Raw genomic sequence first — 18,288 nt, forward strand, 5'->3', positions numbered from 1 at the left:
ACCAATAGTTTCTGAATACCTAGAGACTGGAGCTATGATAGTCTCAAACCCAAACATCTACCTTTACAGAATTGTATGGGAACTGGCTTACTGATTCGAGCTAAAAATAACAAATCTTCTTTATTCTTATTATTCTAAAATTCCTGTAATCCATCATATAATATAATATATCCAATGTTTCATTTCATTCATAGACGTTTGCGAAATTCGCGTAGTCGGTCCTCAACATTATGTCCGTTCCAAGCCTCGCGGCCTTCTGCATCTCTACCAATCGTTGGAACACCGACCTGCTCAATGGCGAAGCTTGCGGCAACAGTGCCCCAGGCTACAGCATCCTCGAGACTCTCGCCTCGAGCCAGTGCCACACCGAGGCCGCCTAAGAAGGTATTTCCACCACCCGTAGGATCAACCACCTTGGACGGGTCAGTGTGATAGGCAGGAACCCATTTCTCGACACCAGGATCAACCTCGATTTCTTCGCGAGCCACAATGCCATCGGCATCCTGGAGAAGGCCGGCAAACAAAGCCTCCATATCCGTATCTGGCTGAAGGCCACCCCTAACATAATCTTTCTTTCGTCGCTTGGTCGTCTTGGGGTCACGGCCTCGCTTTCTTCCTCCATTCTTCGCGATGTAGCATCCCTTCTCGCCAGCACGGATAACAAGAGAGAATGACTGCAAAGGCATGCTTGCGAGGAGCTGCTCGCAGGCTCGTTCTACAGCAATAGTAGAAATCTCACCTGTTTCTGGATCAAGACCATTGTCACCCATGAACCCAGCCAGTTCTGCATGGTTCGGGCTACAGATATCGACAAGAGGTAAGCAGTTGGTACAGTTGAGCAACTCGTCAGGGGTACACAGGTCCGGCACAGGCTCCCAAATGAAGATGGGTTTGGTATATGCCTCAGGGGGGACGACCTTCTTTCGAAGTGAGGTAATCTCGGAGACAAGATCCCTACATCGATTTGGGGAGCATATCAGATGGAATGATCGTGATTTAAGCAGCGCTGGTGTAAGATCCTGAGCAGTCAAGCGCTTCTTTGGCGTCAGGTATTTGAAAGCTCGCTTCTCGGCAGTGCCTTCATAGCCATTCCACCCTCGCGTGGTCAACCGAAGCCCGTCATGACGGAACAGAGCCGAGGTGGACCAGCTATCGATGAGCGTAGAGAGAGAAGGCGGGAAATCTGAGCCCTGATCGACAATCCAGCCAACTGAAGCAGATTTGGGTGGGGGTGAGAACAGGCGAGCTCCAAGGGCCGAGTAGGTGCCAGCGCCACCAAGGATGTCCTTGACAGGCGGAGTTGGTGGAATGAAGTCGATATCATCTTTCCAGTCAAGTTAGTGTCTATTCCGAGTAACGCAACAATTTTATAGAAAAGGGCATTGGCTAGGTTAATGAGTCTTCTCACCAATTATAAACATGCCCATCGTGACAAAATCGATTGGAACAGCTTCTTCGCCTGATGGGTCGCTGGTCTTGCCCTCAATTATGGCCAACGGTGGATGCTCTGGGGTTTTATCTGCTGGTGGTTCTGCCTCTGCCTCTGCTTCTGGCTCAGTGCCTGGTGCACCTACATCCCCGTTTTTGTGTTCCTCTGCATCTTCGGATTTCGTTTGGTCTATATTTTTCTCTTCCTCTACAACAATAGCCTCCTTGCTATCAGTAGGCAGCTCAGTTTTTGGAGTTTCGGCTACATCAGCCATGATGTTTGTGAGATATGGCTTCTCGCCTGATATCGACGGTGAGATAAGTAGACAAAAAAACAGCAATGACCAGTTGCGTGACAGGATGAGACAGGCGTTGGAACTGGTAACGATTCGTTGCGAAGAAACTGGCTATTCGATAACCAAACGTCTTTTCCACAGAAAAACTGTGCAGTCTCAGCTCATAGACTGGTCGGGAATAGAAATATTCAACGGTTGGTGGAGTTTGCGGTCAGGGTGTTGAGTATGGAAGCGAATCGGATCGTAAAAAACAGGGATGCAGACGCTACCAGGGTCAGTTCCTTGCTGGCAATTAACTACCGTGACTCTAATACAAACATTGAATCAGTTATAGAATTGTTGTGTAGACCAGAGTTGCCGAGAGAGAGAGATGTCGACTTTCAAAAGAATGGGTGAGTGAGCGATTCCAAGTGACTTTGGTTTAGGCGGTGTCCGTGGTGGGTTGGGCACGTCGGAAACTGCTGCCCAGGTTGGTACACGTAAGGCAGGTACAGAAGGTATCCTCTTGTTAGTGAACAGAAGATATCCATTCCATGTCGTCAGAACTTGTGGCTACAGATCAAAAATATAATCAAAGACGCTTTGTTTGTCACATCTTGAGCAATTGACACTTGGTTCAATACCAGCGGAAAAGGTTGAGTTTCTCTTATTCCTGACCTTTTCTTAGACTCATCATGTCCTTTAGGTAGGTAGTTGGTCACAACTCCCAGAATCAAAGTCTCAGTTGTTGAAAGAGGCCGTCACAGGCCCTTGCGGAATTCCAATTCACCTGGCATCAATCATTAACTACATACCTTAACTTGACCAACCCCGTGTTATCCATGTCGTTATCAACTTCATAACAGTATCAACCCTACCGATAGATGCACTAAAAATTCTCCCCAACGCCAGTCGATCGCCTGGTATTGCCAACACGCTACGATCTTTAAATCTTGTACACGAGATCTCCCTCTGTGAACCTGGAATGGATGTTAGTAAGTCAACGCGTGAACAGTTGCAACAAAGAGACTTACATAATCTGGTTTGCCTCTCCCATCTTCTGTAGCGCCTTTGTGGCCTCTCCTTTATCGAATGCATCGCGACGGTTCCCAATCTTTTTATTGACTGCCTCCACAACTGCGTCCAACTCGGCCGCGTCATCTTCAAACAGGTCTGTGTTCAGAAGCTGACCAAGGGCTGTTCGGAAGGTTGTCAGTCGCTCAGAGCTGATGGGAGTATCGTCAATTGCCAGTGCAGCAGCACCGCTGGCAAGGTCATCGTCGCCATCCTGCGACTCCTGCTGGTTCGAGGATGGCAGCTGAGAGGCAGGCATTGACGACGCAAATGAGGTCTGCGATTGTGACTGGTCTTGTGTTCGCCGGCTAGATCGTCGCAATGTGCTTTGCGAGTCATCCTCAGGAACATCGGGTTCTCTGCTGGACCGGGTAGTGTCACTGGCTTCTCTCGCTTGGAGACGACTGCTGTTGCGAGTAGCCCTCGAAGTCGACCTGTTTGATTGTGCGGCATTGGCAACGTCCCCGTCTTCGTCTTCGTCATCACTGGAACTCTCGTCGCTAGATGATGCGAAATCAACCGTTTGAGTCTTTCTCCGCTTCTTCCGTGATTCTTCAACAACTTCCTTGAAAAGGGCGAAGCGTAGGATACCCTCTGCAGCAGCCGCATCACGCTCCTCCACCCTGTTCGACAGGCGAGATTTGGCATGTGCTGTGGCAAGACGAATGATGGTTTCCAGAGTACGGACGGTCAAAGGACTGGTCCTTCGCTGGTTGCCCTCCATCTCGTCGTTCCGTAAACCGACATAGATATCAGCGATGCGATCAGAAGCCTCTTGTGTCAGAATGGGCTTGATTCTTGTCTTGGCATATTGGATGTACTTCTTCATGAATGGGATGCTAAGAATTTCGGGCTTCTTGTTTGAGCCTCGACCAGATGTGATAGTAACACCAGAATGTAGCATTGCATCATACTTTTGGTAGACTTCAGTTGGCCCCTGGGACTCAGTCTGATTTGAAGCTGAGACCCCTAGGGACTGACCACCTTGCTCACGTACGGGAGCGCCTTCTTCTGTTCCTGGCTGACGATATCGGTGCATACGAAGGACGTGTTCTGACACATGTCGATCGCGCGTATCCTCGATGTCATCTGTGACGACAAACAGTAAATCGAAACGTGAGAGCAGAGAGTCAGGCAGTGCGATGTTCTTGTGAGGATCCTTGTGGGGGTCATATTGACCAAAAATAGGATTAGCAGCAGCAACAACACTACAGCGAGCATTCAGCGATGTGTGAATACCCGCTTTTGCGATAGTAACAGTCTGCTGTTCCATAACTTCGTGGATTGCAACTCTGTCCACGTCTGACATCTTATCGAATTCATCGATACAAACGACACCACGATCAGCCATGACCATGGCACCGGCCTCGAGCCGGCGCTCACCCGTCTCCTTATCCGAAGTTACTGCTGCAGTGAGACCAACACCCGAGGAGCCACGGCCCGTTGTTGCAATCGCGAGCGGTGCAGTATTGAGGACGAAGCGTAGCAGCTGAGATTTGGCAGTGGACGGGTCACCGACCATCAGAATGTTGATATCTCCACGCAGATGTGTTCCATTCTCGAGATTCTTCTCCATACCACCCAGAAGCATGAGTAATATGGCCTTCTTCACATAGTCGTGACCGTAAATACTGGGGGCAAGCGATTGCGAGAGCAGCTCAAGAAGATTCTTCTTCTTGGCCACCTTGTTGATGTTACGAATGTCGGTATCGGTAATGGTTGCAGTCGCCACACCACCTCCAGACTTTGAAGACAATAAAACAACATTGTTCGTCAGGATCATCGTTTTGAAGAGAGCACTGTTGTGATTGGTATTGCGATTGCCTAGCGTTCGATAAATGCCGACGAGCTGCACTCGGTCGCCGGGCTTCACACTATCGACAAGGTCGTCGTCAAGAATGGCGTCCACTCCACGAGGAAGCTGTCCCGCAGGTGCTCGCTCGGGCATTTCCTGGATAGAGATGGTCTGATGATCTCGGTATGTGCAGAAGCCATATTCTGTAATAAGCGGGTTACCATCGTCGTCCTCGCGAGGGTAGACGCTCGAAGTGGTAACGCCGTTGGTCATGGTCTGATCCTGGTACTCGCGAAAATGAAACATGTCTTTCTTTTCATTGTAGTGAACACTCTTCACGACCTTGGGTCGGATGAGAGAACATCGAGTCACGATACCCTCGATAGAGACCATGTAGTTGAGGAGGTGAGACGATAATGTACGGGGGTTGCAAGCGTTCAAGCCAAAGCTGCCAGCCCACGCACAGTAATAAACGGTGTCTTTTGCGGTCTGGTCAGGTCGCGCCTGCGGAATGGTTTGGACGATGTTCTTCAGGGCCTGATCAAACGCCAGAGTGAAATCGAAGGGTTGCTGTAACAGGCCCTGTGCGAGGTCCGGGTTGTGGTTGCGCACATGATCGAGGTTAACGGTCAATCGACGCTGGTTCTTCTGTAGCATAAGAATAATATCGGATCGATAACTTCGGACTTGAGGATCATCTGCAGGAAAGGGTTAACCATGCACAAATTTACTGTTGAACAACGACCACTCTTTTTGGAGCGTGGGCGGTGGACATACTGGGGTCAAGGAATTCTTCCGCTTGACGTATACGGTCGCGCACGCCTTCGTCTTGAAGCATAAAAGAATCCATGTCGGCGTTTGCTCTGTGATATCGTTACAATGAGCGACTTGGTCAAAAGTGATGCCGATACGGGAACCTGGTTGGGGTACTGCAATCAGATCGAGGGGTGAAAGTAAACCAGGCGGGGCGTTGCTAGGGGGCTGCTCGAAATTGCTGCTCCTGTCCGCGCTCCCTTCCAGATATCGCGTTTCTTTCGCGTAAAGTGGTAGCTGATCCTGGTCTTCAGAGGTGGCTGATGTGTGGCTACAATGGACCCCGTTTCCTGAGGGAGCTAGGCCAGTTCCCGTAATGACCTCCAGGTCTCAAGAGGGAGGTACCGTATACGCCAAGCCTGTGCCATTGCCTTACGCTGGGATCCCCATGGTCCTCCACGCGGAGCACTCATAACTCTCAACTTTAATGATCTCTCCCTACAGTGCCTTTCCTATACTACCACACATAGGCCACCCCACTACCTGAACGGATGCTATTCACCGGTATTCGTGAACAATGTCGGTCGGACTCTCTGGCAACGCGCATACCGCTCTAGATGAGGAAGCAAGGGCTGAGGTTGACGTCCTCAATTCGCGACTCGAAAAGACGACGCAATTGACCAAGAAGATCCAATCGTGCCTCAACCGACTCGAGTCGACAGGGAAAAGTGTTCAAGATGTTGCAGGACCTCTGAACGGAGAGACCAGGCGACTGCAGATATTGGGCAATAGTAAGAAACGAAGTCCATGTCCAGCCAATACTGACGGCTAACCACTGGATAGACGTCGATTCAGTCTTGGCCGCTATCGACCGATTGCGCCAACCTGCAGATAGCAAAAATGATGAAGAGCAGATCATTCGAGTCGGCCCCGAGAAGGCCGGTCTCTCCAATTACCTAGCTTCCATCAAACGTCTAGGCAAGGCCTTGAACGAGATGAAAGCGTCCAACTTGCGCGCCAACCAACAGACGATGGCCGATTTATCACGACTCATCAAGTCAGGCAACAGTCAGCTGGAAACCCATTTCGAAACATTGCTGCGCGCAGAGACTCCTCGATCCGTCGAGCCGTTACACTTTATCACAAAAGACAAACCTTTCCCAACACTACCCCAGGACAAGATAGCTCGGCTTGGTCTGGTCTATTCATATGTCATCGAGAGTCACCACAGTGGATCCTCTGAGCTCGCCCATATATATGCAGAGGTACGCGGTCCATACCTTTCAACATCCTTGGCCAACCTTGCTGCCGCAAGTGTCAACACCGCCAAGAAGAAGAGCCCAGATGCTGTCTACCGTGCGGGGACCAACGGTATAGGGACCTATTCGCAAGCTATGGAGGGTCTTTTTGTCTCCGAATACGACAATGTGTGCAGTGTCTTCTCGCGTGAGGATTGGGGCGTGGTCTTCCAGTCAACTTGTCAGGCAGCGTTGGCTGAGCTTGCCCGAACTTTGCGTGAACTCAATGCTCATATCAAAAATCACCTCAACACAGACTGTTACCTGGCATATGAGATCACCGAAATTATCTCGGCTCTTTCAGGGAAACTCGAAACACGCACTGGAGAACTGAAAGGAGCACTCGCTGCAGCCCTGAAGCCTGTTCGAGAGACCGCCAAGTCGTCCCTTGCGGAGCTCCTTGACGAGACCAGGCGCAAGATCAGTATGCTACAGATGTTACCCTCAGATGGCGCTCCAATATCCCTTGTCTCGGAGACAATGCAGCGCCTTCAGACGATGGTACACTTTCTACGCCCTATCTCGAGCATAATGATATCGTTAGGGGACGGTGGATGGAACTCGAACGCGGCGGCTAGCGGACGCTCCACCGATGCAATTCCCAGCCTAGCATCATTCGATATAGGAGCTGATGGCAAAGAGATCTTTTCGCATTACTGTACTGATACTATCGAAATGCTTCTTTCTGGCTTGGACCAGAAGTCGCGCGTGCTCATGAAGAGCAGAGCTGTTGCTGGAGTATTTCTAGCCAATAGCGTTGTCATCATCGGAAGAATGGTTCAGAGCTCGGAACTTAGCGGGCTGCTTGAGAATAAACTCGACATTCTCGAGCAATGGCGCAAAAAGGCAACGGCAGCTTACACGGATGTATGCAAGGACCTTTCCGTTCACCTGTTCGACACCGTGCACACTAATCGTGCGCATCGTCCAACTTCTGGACCTGTCGACTCTACTTCGATCGTCAAAGGGCTTGGAAGCAAAGACAAAGACAGAATCAAAGAGAAGTTCACGCAGTTTAACAGCGCATTTGACGACATGGTTTCTCGACACAAATCATACAGCATGGAGCGGGAAGTCCGGCGAATGTTTGGGGAGGACATTCGCCAGAAATTGCAGCCTCTCTACGAGCGGTTTTGGGACCGGTATCACGAAATCGATAAGGGCAAAGGCAAGTACGTCAAATATGATAAGACTTCCATCGCCGCTGTATTTTCCAGTTTGGCTTCCTGAGCATAGGGGAAGGGGGGTAATTGCGTGCCTGGACCTTTAGGCACTATGGACGAGGACACGCCGATGAGAAATGGAACGACTTCTGCCGCTGGCCGACGTATAGCAGCAGTCCCGCTCTTGGTTCGAGGATTTGTTCCAAATGATTATCAATATCTTTCACCATCTTGAGCCACCCAACTAACCGGTTTCCCCGATCTTGCCCGAGGCACAGTGTATGAAACCTGAAGGATTTATTCACCTGCTATGGCCATCTTTCCCCCTCGTTTACTGCCATCCTCAATCCAACTTCAAGTCCCAGCGATTCCCAAAGACCCTGGGCCGCACCACGCAAATCAGGAGTCGAGCAAGAGTGATATGAGAACAGCGACGCGGCCAAAAATGTCGTTTAGTCCTCTGGCTGTTTGCTGAGGTTACAGAGGCGACTGGCGGGTTGCAGAGTCATCAGGAGGGACACCTGGGACATGTGCCGCAGTAGTCGTGAGTTCCGAGATCGTTTGCTTTACAGCAGGCAGTACAGCAACTGTTGACAGGCAACTGAGATTCGACAACGGTCATGGTGAAGGTGTTGAGAGAGTATTTGAGAGTTTCGTGTCAGTCACTTGGCTCGTGTTGGGAGGGGGGGGGACGATGTTGTTCAACTTGAGATGGAGTGCTTTTTGCTTCAAAGGCCTGAAGGAGAACCGATCAACGGTTCTGGGAGCTTTATACTCTATCCATCCTCAAGGGTCTGAGCCAGCAATGCCACAATGGTCTTATCCGTGGACCCGAAAGTGAGGCTGATGCGATTTCAATTCGAGTCGAGTCGAGGTGACCTTCGTATGTGGGAGGGACCGGAGATATGTGCAGGGGGGTTTTACTGCCTTCTTTCTATGGATGGATTGAAACATGAAACAGTCCCACCCCCCACGTACCTAGCGCGTCATCATGTACAGTTTTATACTTCCTTCACCACATGTCACGGTGGGAATGAGAGCAGCCCTTCAACGGCCAGCCATAGAGGTCATCGTCATCATGCATGTGATGCAACTGTTAGTCCAATCTCCTGGAATTTGGCGCCACGCCAGTTGGGACTTGAATCCTAGTTCCCAGCAGATGGCAGCTGTCATCTGGTAACCCGTTTGGAGAGTCCACAAGTGGGCTGGCATTTTCATCCTCATCGTCCAATATTGCATTTCCTATATGTATTGGGCCTCGGAGACTCCTGCATTGTAATTCACCTGGCCTCGTAAAGGCGATGCTGAGGCTCAGTCTCAAGGTCATTGGGTGATAGCAAACGATTGTCGCACACTATCCCATGATGCTTAATGCTGTCCCTTACAATGACAGGATACCACTCTTGGCCCTCGCTCGGGTCTTACTATGCAGTGGTGCCCAATATTAAATACGAGCAAGTTGCTTGTCGCCAGTCGACACAACATGTATATACATAGTCTAATAAGTAATTTACCTAATCTAGCACATGCACATGCATCATATCCATCTGCCTCGCAGCTGCGCAGCACACCGAATTTACTTCACACGCGCTAGTCCAATTATCTGTCAGACCAGATCCATGTTCCTGTGTCGATCTCTGCTGTGATTTGAGGACCCTTATTTCGATTATGACAAGTCATGTATAGACTTCACCTATCAATCTTGACACCGCTGCCAAAGATCTCGTCAATCCGCGTCCGTCGCTCCCACACAATGGTATTGTCCTCCCTCCGTTTGAAGTAAAGTATACGGTGCTGCGGGATAAACTCCTCATCAGTCTGCTCGGTCTTCCAATGTTCCACTGCCCTCTCACGAGCTCCGAGAAAGCGGTCTTCATAGCCAATGATGTAGTGGCCTGAATCGAAATTAGGGTCCCAGCGAAGTCGATTAAGCACATCAGCAGCTGTGCGAAATTTACCCAGCCCTGGTGTCTTGCCCACAACCGCAGCTCGGGACCCAGGCCCTGTACTCTTACGCCCTTTTAATTCCTCCTCGGCATCGTCGAAGTCTTCCTCCTCGTCGAGGTCTTCATCGGATTCGTCGTCATCTGTCTCACCCCCATATTCTCCCCATAGACTCTGATCAACTTCCAATACGCCAAGATCATGAGCCCTTGCGACAGATGCACTCATCCAGCAGAACTGAGAGTCATAGTACTTTTCGTCTCGGCGAATCCTCGCTTCGAAGTCCTGCAGTACTGTCTGCATAGCCATACCCGCCTCCTTAACATCTTCTTTGTTTGAGTCATCGTCCCACGCAAGGCCAATGAGGTAGCAACCATGATATTCTGCGCCAGATGTCTCTGCCCCAGCAGACACATCCAAGAAACGAGATGGCCAGATGCGTGCGAGTAGGTGCTTCAGTTTTCTGTTTATATCTAGACAATGTCAACATAATACATCCTGCCAAAGAAGAGGGACGTCCTTACCAACTAGTAGCATAACACAGCGCGACTCAAGCCAGCCGATGAAACGGCCGCTCTTTTCTTGCGACGGGCCCCAGTAATGCGCATCAATTTTGATGTATGTTTTAAACGCAAGCAAAAACTCTGCAGCTGCTGGAGCTTGAACTGATTCTAGAGCCCTCTCGGGTTCAATACCGAGTAGCTTATCCCACGTACATTCATCAGCTGATAGCAAGCTTTTGGCACGACCAAACTCAGAAGCAATTGTCGCCACTGTTGGGATAGACGCGACAGGGGCAGTGTTGAGTGCTGGGGCATGCCAACCGATCAAGCAGAGGGGTTCTCGAAATGTTCGGTTGTATCTCAGTTCTTTATGAAAGAATGGATCAAAGACCATCGAGTTCTTCCAGTCGAATTCCGAGTAATGATGAAAGAATGTGACGACAATGTCGGCTGGGGTTACAGTTTCATTCTCGTAAGCCAGTGCTTTACAGAGTGGCACAAGGAGGACGCTGATATGAATACCACCAAGAAACCCAAACTTTGCTGAATAAATACCTCGTGCCTGGGCCCAGGACTTGATGAATAAGTGTGCCATCCGATACTGGACCATATCTGGAAGTGAGCGGCGAAGGTAAAACAGGTCCCGAACAGGCTTAAGCTTAGCAAGTGCCTGGAAAGACAAAGCAAACGCCGGGTCGCTGGCTGGGCGCCTCATAACTTCAGGCCATCTAGATTCGACAGTTAGCAGCTTCCCTGTTGAAAATATACATGAATCGGAAGTACCTTTCAGTTATTGATGCAGCTGCACAATACTGGAGGTCGACTTTGATGCCATTGACTTCTAACTCCAGCATGTTACCTGAATTGGCTTTAACTCGTCGCAAGATTCTGACGCCCAAGACCGTTGCTCGCTTCAACCTTTGAATAGCCAATGCAAAGAAGGTCTTTGAGCTGAATGGACCAATGCAGAGGCAGTCAATATCAGAAGAACTCGTCCAGACGCCGAGGCCGTAAGAGCCGACTGGGACCACAATGAATGCAGGCCCAGATCGGGGATCCTTCTCTGGAATCGAGGATGTAGCATCTTTGAGAACCATTTCGAGGGTCTTGATCGCTTCAACCCGATCGGCCCTCTCCTGCTCATTCGGCAGGCATCCAAGATCTTCCAAGAAGTGCTCCAAGCTCTCGCTGTTAGCCAAGCCAGGAGGAGGTCGTTGAAGTGCAATTTTCATCTCGGGGGCACAAGATCGAGACATCTCGGAAGGTGACGACTTCACCAGAAGGCATCTTATGCCCCAGTGGTCACTGGCGTATGTAGCACCACCCCTCTCTGGTGACTCGAAAGTTGTCTGACCAAACATATTAAAACCATGCGGGTTATAGTGGCCATTTGCCTTGACCAGGATCTTGTCGTATCTCTGCGGTCTGTTGTTCAACCCATTGCCAACAAGATCGGACGCCAGTGTGTTTGTCAGTGGGTCAAAAGTAGCGCCTTGTTCTCCCTGGAAGGAGTCTAGAACGTTCCTCTTGTCGTTGGCAATATCTGAAGATTCGCCTGACTCCAGTCTCGTTGCCAGCCAAGTATCTAAGAAGCCAGAATCTGAGATAGCCCGGTCAATATCTCGCAAGTGACGAACCGTTTGGGGAGAAACATCATGCTTCTTCTTGGCAGCATCGATGGTGTAAGTTGAAGTCGCAAGATTGAAGTCCCCAGCAATGATGCATGGATGTTGCGGAAAGGAGGCAGACATATAATCGAGCATCTTCTGGACTTCTTTCTTTTTGGTGGCGACGGCGCCGTCAGTAAGGCCTTGGCTCAGATGACACGCCACAAGAATCCAAGGTCTGAATTGCCCATCGTCAATACCTCGTGTGCCGATGCCGGGAAACCGGGCTACAGTGCAGCCTTTGTGCTTCCTATGGAATGGGAGATAGTGCCATTCAAACGCAAATCTACTCAAGACGACGGTGTTCAGGAGGCTAGGCAGCGGCCCAATACCGGACTGACCTGGGGGTCCATGAGTGACGAAAGGATAGCGACTACGTATATCCTTGTTGGCGAGGAGGTCAGGAAGAAAATGGTCTGTGACTTCTTGGAGAACAACGATATCGGCAGCAGCACGAGCTGAGAGCAAATTTTCCACCAGGGCTGGATGCCGATATGATCGAGGAGGCCACTCAAACTCTGCCAAGACATTATAAGAAGCAACAACCAATTGTTCAAGGATGACCTCGTTGGTATCCGGAGAAGTGGTTGTCGGCTCAGTCATTTCCCAGGCCCCCGAAGACTGGATCGAGTGATAGCATGGTTGGAATGCAATACTAGACATTTCGTCTAGATGATCATTAAAACTTTGAGGCGGTGTTATCCGATTGAAGGTTCCTGATTCAAGCCCTAGAGTCCCCCAAAGCCTCATAGGCCGTGGTCCGCTTCCGCCTTGCGCAAGTGCGCTGTCGCGTATAAGAATAGCAATTTCTTTCACTTCCCAGCCTATCGGTGCTAAGAGACGGGCCTTTTCGAGGAGAAAGTGATGGGGTGCAGCCTCGGCGTCTTCACTCTGACCGATGGTCATATGAGGAACGAAGCTTTCATTTTGAGCTCGGAGCGAACGACCAAGAGCATTGCAGATTATGTCCCTGACTTTTGAGAGCTCGGTTGTAGTAGAATTTGAGTTCGAACCCAGAAAGATAGTGTTGTGATTTTTATGTTTGAAACAGTCAGCAACGTTGAGGGCAAGACGAGGCCGATCTTCTATCAAGAGCCCTTCAAGTGCTTGAGCTGCATTCCCCAGCACTTCAGGCCGGACAAATGGGTAGATAAGATTAACGTGAGGAGGCCAAGCAGAATACGCCTTATCATAAAGACTTCTCAGGCGATCCACTGATGGCCAAAGTCCACGAGGAGGGATAACGCATAGGGCCGTCTCATGAGAGTCGAACCCATACAGTGATGTTTGTTCTGTCTTCTCCATAGCTTGAAAAGGTTCTCCAGATTCCGGGTAATTATATATGAGCTGAGTGATAAGAGATCTGGAAGCGCTATGTCCCAAAGAAGATAAGCTGGGTTTGACGTGTAGTGGGGGACCCTGCTAACGTCCAGGGGTAAGGTAGTGAGTACTGTTATCAATGAAGTTGCCAACAAAAAGTAGACTTACCTCACTTCTTTAATGCTTCACTTTCCCTTCGCAAGGCTGACAGGTAATGCAGCTATATAGCAACTGACTCATAACTTTCAGGCAATTTGCGGCCTGTTTGTCATTGCTACTCTAGGATCATCAAGCTCAAACTGACCCGTGGCGGAGCAAGCCTGCGGTGTGACTCACCTTAAACACACTGTTATGCGTGAGTAAGAAGAATATTGAACTGAAGGCATTTTCGGCTGTCCATAAATCTTGGCGCCCTTCCTTAGGCAATGCAAGTGATAGCAAGAAAAAGCACTATATCATCATGGTTGTATTTGTCGTTGGTTATTAGTCACCCAATACCCTGGGTATGTTAAAACAACAACATCGAAGAGGGCCAGTGCTGTAACCCTTGCAGTAGTGAAAGTGAATGCAGATTTCTGAAAATATGGCGATCCATAATACCAATTCATCAAGTTATCGATACTCTTCAGTGACGCGTTTATTTTCTGCCATTGCCCAGCTGTTGAAGGCATAATCGATATCCGTTCACTTGACGAATACCTCATTGAGATTCCGTAATAGCACATTACCCCATGTTCTCTGGTCCCCAGTCAATAATTTCTGTTTCATGCCCCTTGCCTTCCATTAGAGCTTCAAGCTTGTCTTCAACTGTGACCCAACCGTGACGCTTCTGTGAGATAGCATACTTGATTGGATCCTTCCACTCTCTCCACCAAGTTTCCTCACTCTGAACAATACACCTTCTGTCAGGCTCCCCGTTCTTCGCTGTAGCAAATGGCCAGACGGCTTTGACCACTTCGTATTTGTGCTTGCCAGAAAACAGGCTGGTCACACTAGTGAAGAACTGATTGACTTTGTCTGGGTTCTGTATCACGACACGGCTATGGGTAACCACGAAGCTGACATCAACTACGCCACGGTAGTTGAGTGCTGCCACGAGGCTTCGGAACTGTCCTTCAAGCCATGCTGTATCGAGATTTGTAACCACTCGTTCAAGCGTAAAGAGTTTGACAGAAGCAGGATCCTGAACGAAACGGCGGCACCATTCATCCAACCCAGCATCGCCGACTTCGGGAAGGACATCGGGTTTGAGACCTCCCCGGTAAGCCAGTTCCCCATCGCCAACACAACGAAGATAGTCTAGACGCTGGTTGTCATCATCCGGGACTAGTAGGCTCATAAGGTTAAGTTTGATGTCAAAGTCGACTTTGCGCCCACGACTCCCTCGAATATGAATCTGGGGCTTAGGAGGTACTGAGGCTTGTGCACGAATGAGAGCGATAAGCGCCTCAGGCTTGGCCGATAAATATTCAGCACGCGATGAGAGAGTCTTATAGTCGTTGGAGAGTTTGAAGAGAGGAGGTGAGTAAAGACGGTAATCAACTCGCGGTAGTCCCGGAAAGCGTGCTGGGCCTTTATGGCCTGCTGTGGCTTGTGAAGCCGGAGCGGAAACAGCGGTTGATGGGATAGAAGGCCCAGAATAAGGTGGTAGCGTTACATGATGCTCTGGAGTCTCACCGGTCAAGACTGCGGCAGGCGACGAGGGCTCAGGCTCAATGGCTGCTGCTGACTTTTCCATGTGTAAGGTAGGTAAGAAGATTGGAGATAATAGAGATTAGTATGCTGTAAATGTAATGTCCTTAAGGTAAGTGGAGATGTATGGAAAGCTTTAATCAACTTTAGAGAGTAATTATGAAAATAACAATATTCTTATATGATATTTGAGAACAAAAAAAAATTACTCCGTATTACTTTGGAAGTCATACACTTATATGGTATGGTTTATACCTGCCTAAATAACGTATCTATCGAGGCGTTGAGCGCCACTTCTCAGCCTTGCCCCACTAAGTAAGGTCGTCAATCAACCTGGCCTGAGTCTCGTTGTGAACACATAGCTCCATCCCTAACTCTGGTTGCTCTCTCAGCGTCCAACATCTGCGTTTCTTCTGCAGGGCAACCCAACTGCCATACTCACCTTATATCTTCAGTTTCTACAACAACTTCTTCACCACCGTCCCACTTACCGCCTGCTATCTAGCCAACCCCGACCATGGATTACGAGACGCTCAAGGAGCAATGGAGCGAGGTCGAGGACCGCGATGGTGTTCGTTTGAGCTGGAATGTGTTTCCCAGCTCCCGTATGGTATGTTTACAGCTTCATAACGCTCGATGTTGAGCTCACATTATACAGGAAGCCTCTAGACTCGTCGTGCCCATCGGCGCTCTCTATACCCCGTTAAAGGAGAAGCCCGATACTCCTCTCCTGCATTTCGAGCCTGTTACGTGCAAACAGCCCTGTCGCTCTGTATTGAACCCATTTTGGTATGATGCGCTTCTAAACGGTTGCTCTGGTTTCTCGTGCTGACCTCGTACTGAAGTCAGGTCGATGTCCGTGCTAGAGTTTGGATCTGCCCTTTTTGTCTATCGAGAAATCAGCTCCCACCGCACTACAAGGACATTACTGCGAACGCTATCCCCCCCGAACTTCATCCTGCGAATACCACAATAGAATATCGCCTCTCCCGACCTGCGCCCGCGCCCCCGATCTTCCTATATGTCGTCGATATGTGCCAGGAGGCTGACAGCCTTGCCTCTTTGAAAGAATCGCTTGTGATGAGTCTGAGTCTGCTTCCCGAGAACGCTCTTGTTGGTCTCATCACTTATGGCACAATGGTATACCATTCATTTTTCCCGTCAAGATGTTATGCCACTAATACCTGGATAGGCCCATGTTCACGAGATCGGCTATGAGGAATGCGCCAAGTCCTATGTTTTCCGAGGCAGCAAGGAGTATGCTGCCAAACAAGTCCAAGAGATGCTCGGTCTGTCATCCTCTGGCGTACGACCCGGCATGCAACCTCAGCCTGGTCGCCCATTCCCTGCTGGCCCGGCATCTCGCTTCCTTCTCCCTGTCCAGCAGGCCGAATTTCAGCTGACCAAGGCTCTCGAATCCCTTCAAAAGGACCCCTGGCCAGTTGCGAATGACAGACGTAACCTTCGATGCACCGGAGTCGCTCTCAGCGTTGCCGTCGGTCTTTTGGAGTCATCTTTCCAGAATGCAGGTGGGCGCATCATGCTGTTTGCTGGAGGCCCTGCTACTGAAGGCCCCGGCATGGTCGTAGGACCTGAGTTGAGAGAGCCTATTCGATCCCACCATGACATTGATCGAGACAACGTTAAGTATTATAAAAAGGCTCTGAAGGTGTGTCATTCAGCACTTCCACTCTTTTGATACCGCTCTGACACTCTCATCATAGTTTTACGAAAACTTGGCCAAACGAACCGCACACAATGGTCACATCATTGACATCTTTGCTGGTTGTCTGGATCAGGTCGGTCTCCTTGAAATGAAGGGCCTATGCAACTCGACTGGCGGTCATATGATCTTGACTGATAGTTTCACTTCTTCTATGTTCAAACAATCTTTTGTGCGAATCTTTGAGAAGGATGGCGATGATAATCTACTGATGGGTTTCAACGCAGTTCTGGAAGTTTTGACCACGAAGGAACTGAAGGTCACAGGTCTCATTGGACACGCAGTCTCTCTCAACAAGAAGTCGATCTCTGTGGGCGAGACTGAATGTGGAATTGGCAACACATGTTCTTGGAAGATGTGCGGTATCGATCCCAAATCAAGCTACGGAATTTACTTCGAGATCGCGGGCCAAGGTCCTGCCACACATCAACAAGCACCACAGAAGGGCATGATGCAGTTCCTGACGTACTATCAGCACTCATCGGGCCAGTTCCACCTCCGCGTCACGACTGTCGCCCGCAACCTTAGTAGCCCTGCCGGGGACCCAGCGATCGCGCAGTCCTTCGACCAAGAAGCCGCTGCTGTCCTTATGTCAAGAATTGCTGTGTTCAAGGCTGAGGTCGACGATGGTCCTGATGTCCTACGCTGGGTCGATAGGATGTTGATTCGTCTCTGCTCCAGATTCGCGGACTACAGGAAAGATGATCCTTCATCCTTCCGACTGGAGAAGAACTTCACATTGTACCCTCAGTTCATGTTCCATCTCAGACGAAGCCAGTTCCTGCAGGTTTTCAACAACTCTCCTGATGAAACAGCCTTCTACCGCCACGTGCTCAATCACGAAGATGTTAGCAATTCACTCGTGATGATCCAGCCAACTCTGGACTCATACACCTTCGACCAGGATGGCGGCCAGCCAGTTCTTTTGGATTCGGCCTCTATCCAACCAACTCATATCCTGCTTCTTGACACTTTCTTCCACATCCTCATCTTTCACGGTGAAACAATTGCTGAATGGAGAAAGGCTGGTTACCAAGATCAAGAAGGTTATGAGAACTTTGCTGGCTTGTTGGAACAACCCAAGGAAGATGCTCGCGTAAGTTCACCCTCAGCCACTCTCGTTCTATTACTTACCCGTCTAGGATCTCATCACCGATCGCTTTCCTCTTCCTCGCTTTATTGTTTGTGATGCTGGTGGTTCTCAGGCTCGATTCCTCCTGTCCAAGCTCAACCCATCTACTACACACACCACTGGTCCATATGGTGGTGTAGGAGCCACGACCGCTCAGACTATTTTCACAGACGACGTGTCTTTGCAGACCTTCATGGACCACTTGATGAAGTAAGTTTAAACACCCCATTCCCGTTTATTGCCCATATCGAATTGAGTTAACAAACTGTCCAGGCTTGCTGTGAGCGGTACTAATTGAGGTGGCCAACAAACGGCTTTGTCGCTGACGTACTGCCATCTCAAGAAGTCAATGAAAAATCAAGTCTTACGATGGGGCGTAGATAGTGACGACACGGTTCTCATAAGCTCACGATGTTAGTTAAGAGGCATTATAATAATCAAAATTCGAGGCCAGCCCTTTGCAGATCTATAATCTTAGCTTGTTGCTCTGCATGATTGTGATGTGATTCACTGGAGAGGAT

General features: G+C 49.6%; 6 protein-coding genes across 6 annotated transcripts; 2 read left to right on the forward strand and 4 right to left on the reverse strand.

Annotated features, from left to right (window-relative positions):
- Positions 1–188: 188 nt before the first annotated feature.
- Positions 189–1,703, reverse strand: BKA55DRAFT_510369 (Ribokinase-like protein; the record flags this gene model as incomplete). Its single annotated transcript, XM_046187590.1, has 2 exons — positions 189–1,324; positions 1,409–1,703. 2 exons carry the CDS (start codon positions 1,701–1,703, stop codon positions 189–191), a joined length of 1,431 nt encoding a protein of 476 aa, XP_046050209.1.
- Positions 1,704–2,262: 559 nt separating this feature from the next.
- BKA55DRAFT_566637 (MCM2/3/5 family-domain-containing protein) lies at positions 2,263–5,579 on the reverse strand. Its single transcript, XM_046192658.1, has 3 exons — positions 5,350–5,579; positions 2,738–5,270; positions 2,263–2,683 (listed from the first exon to the last, which is right to left on the reverse strand). Exons 1-3 carry the CDS (start codon positions 5,420–5,422, stop codon positions 2,650–2,652), a joined length of 2,640 nt encoding a protein of 879 aa, XP_046050210.1. The 5' UTR covers positions 5,423–5,579; the 3' UTR covers positions 2,263–2,649.
- A 323-nt stretch (positions 5,580–5,902) lies between these two features.
- Positions 5,903–7,853, forward strand: BKA55DRAFT_509346 (Cullin repeat-like-containing domain protein; the record flags this gene model as incomplete). The annotated part of the gene is made up of 2 exons (XM_046187519.1): positions 5,903–6,116; positions 6,169–7,853. The coding sequence occupies 2 exons, from the start codon at positions 5,903–5,905 to the stop codon at positions 7,851–7,853; spliced, it is 1,899 nt and encodes a 632-aa protein (XP_046050211.1).
- Positions 7,854–9,427: 1,574 nt separating this feature from the next.
- On the reverse strand, positions 9,428–13,637 carry BKA55DRAFT_349029 (uncharacterized protein). The gene is made up of 5 exons (XM_046185789.1): positions 13,557–13,637; positions 13,389–13,499; positions 11,017–13,319; positions 10,255–10,961; positions 9,428–10,203 (listed from the first exon to the last, which is right to left on the reverse strand). The coding sequence occupies exons 3-5, from the start codon at positions 13,203–13,205 to the stop codon at positions 9,476–9,478; spliced, it is 3,624 nt and encodes a 1,207-aa protein (XP_046050212.1). The 5' UTR covers positions 13,206–13,319; positions 13,389–13,499; positions 13,557–13,637; the 3' UTR covers positions 9,428–9,475.
- Positions 13,638–13,944: 307 nt separating this feature from the next.
- BKA55DRAFT_689471 (uncharacterized protein) lies at positions 13,945–15,314 on the reverse strand (the record flags this gene model as incomplete). The annotated part of the gene is made up of 2 exons (XM_046199354.1): positions 13,945–14,949; positions 15,246–15,314. 2 exons carry the CDS (start codon positions 15,312–15,314, stop codon positions 13,945–13,947), a joined length of 1,074 nt encoding a protein of 357 aa, XP_046050213.1.
- Positions 15,204–18,285, forward strand: BKA55DRAFT_566641 (uncharacterized protein). Its single transcript, XM_046192659.1, has 7 exons — positions 15,204–15,522; positions 15,571–15,701; positions 15,758–16,052; positions 16,105–16,581; positions 16,637–17,731; positions 17,778–17,977; positions 18,041–18,285. Exons 1-7 carry the CDS (start codon positions 15,430–15,432, stop codon positions 18,063–18,065), a joined length of 2,316 nt encoding a protein of 771 aa, XP_046050214.1. The 5' UTR covers positions 15,204–15,429; the 3' UTR covers positions 18,066–18,285.
- Positions 18,286–18,288: the final 3 nt, after the last annotated feature.

Source organism: Fusarium redolens (assembly GCF_020744475.1).
Source record: "Fusarium redolens strain MPI-CAGE-AT-0023 chromosome Unknown BKA55scaffold_7, whole genome shotgun sequence".
Taxonomy (NCBI): Eukaryota; Fungi; Ascomycota; class Sordariomycetes; order Hypocreales; family Nectriaceae; genus Fusarium; species Fusarium redolens.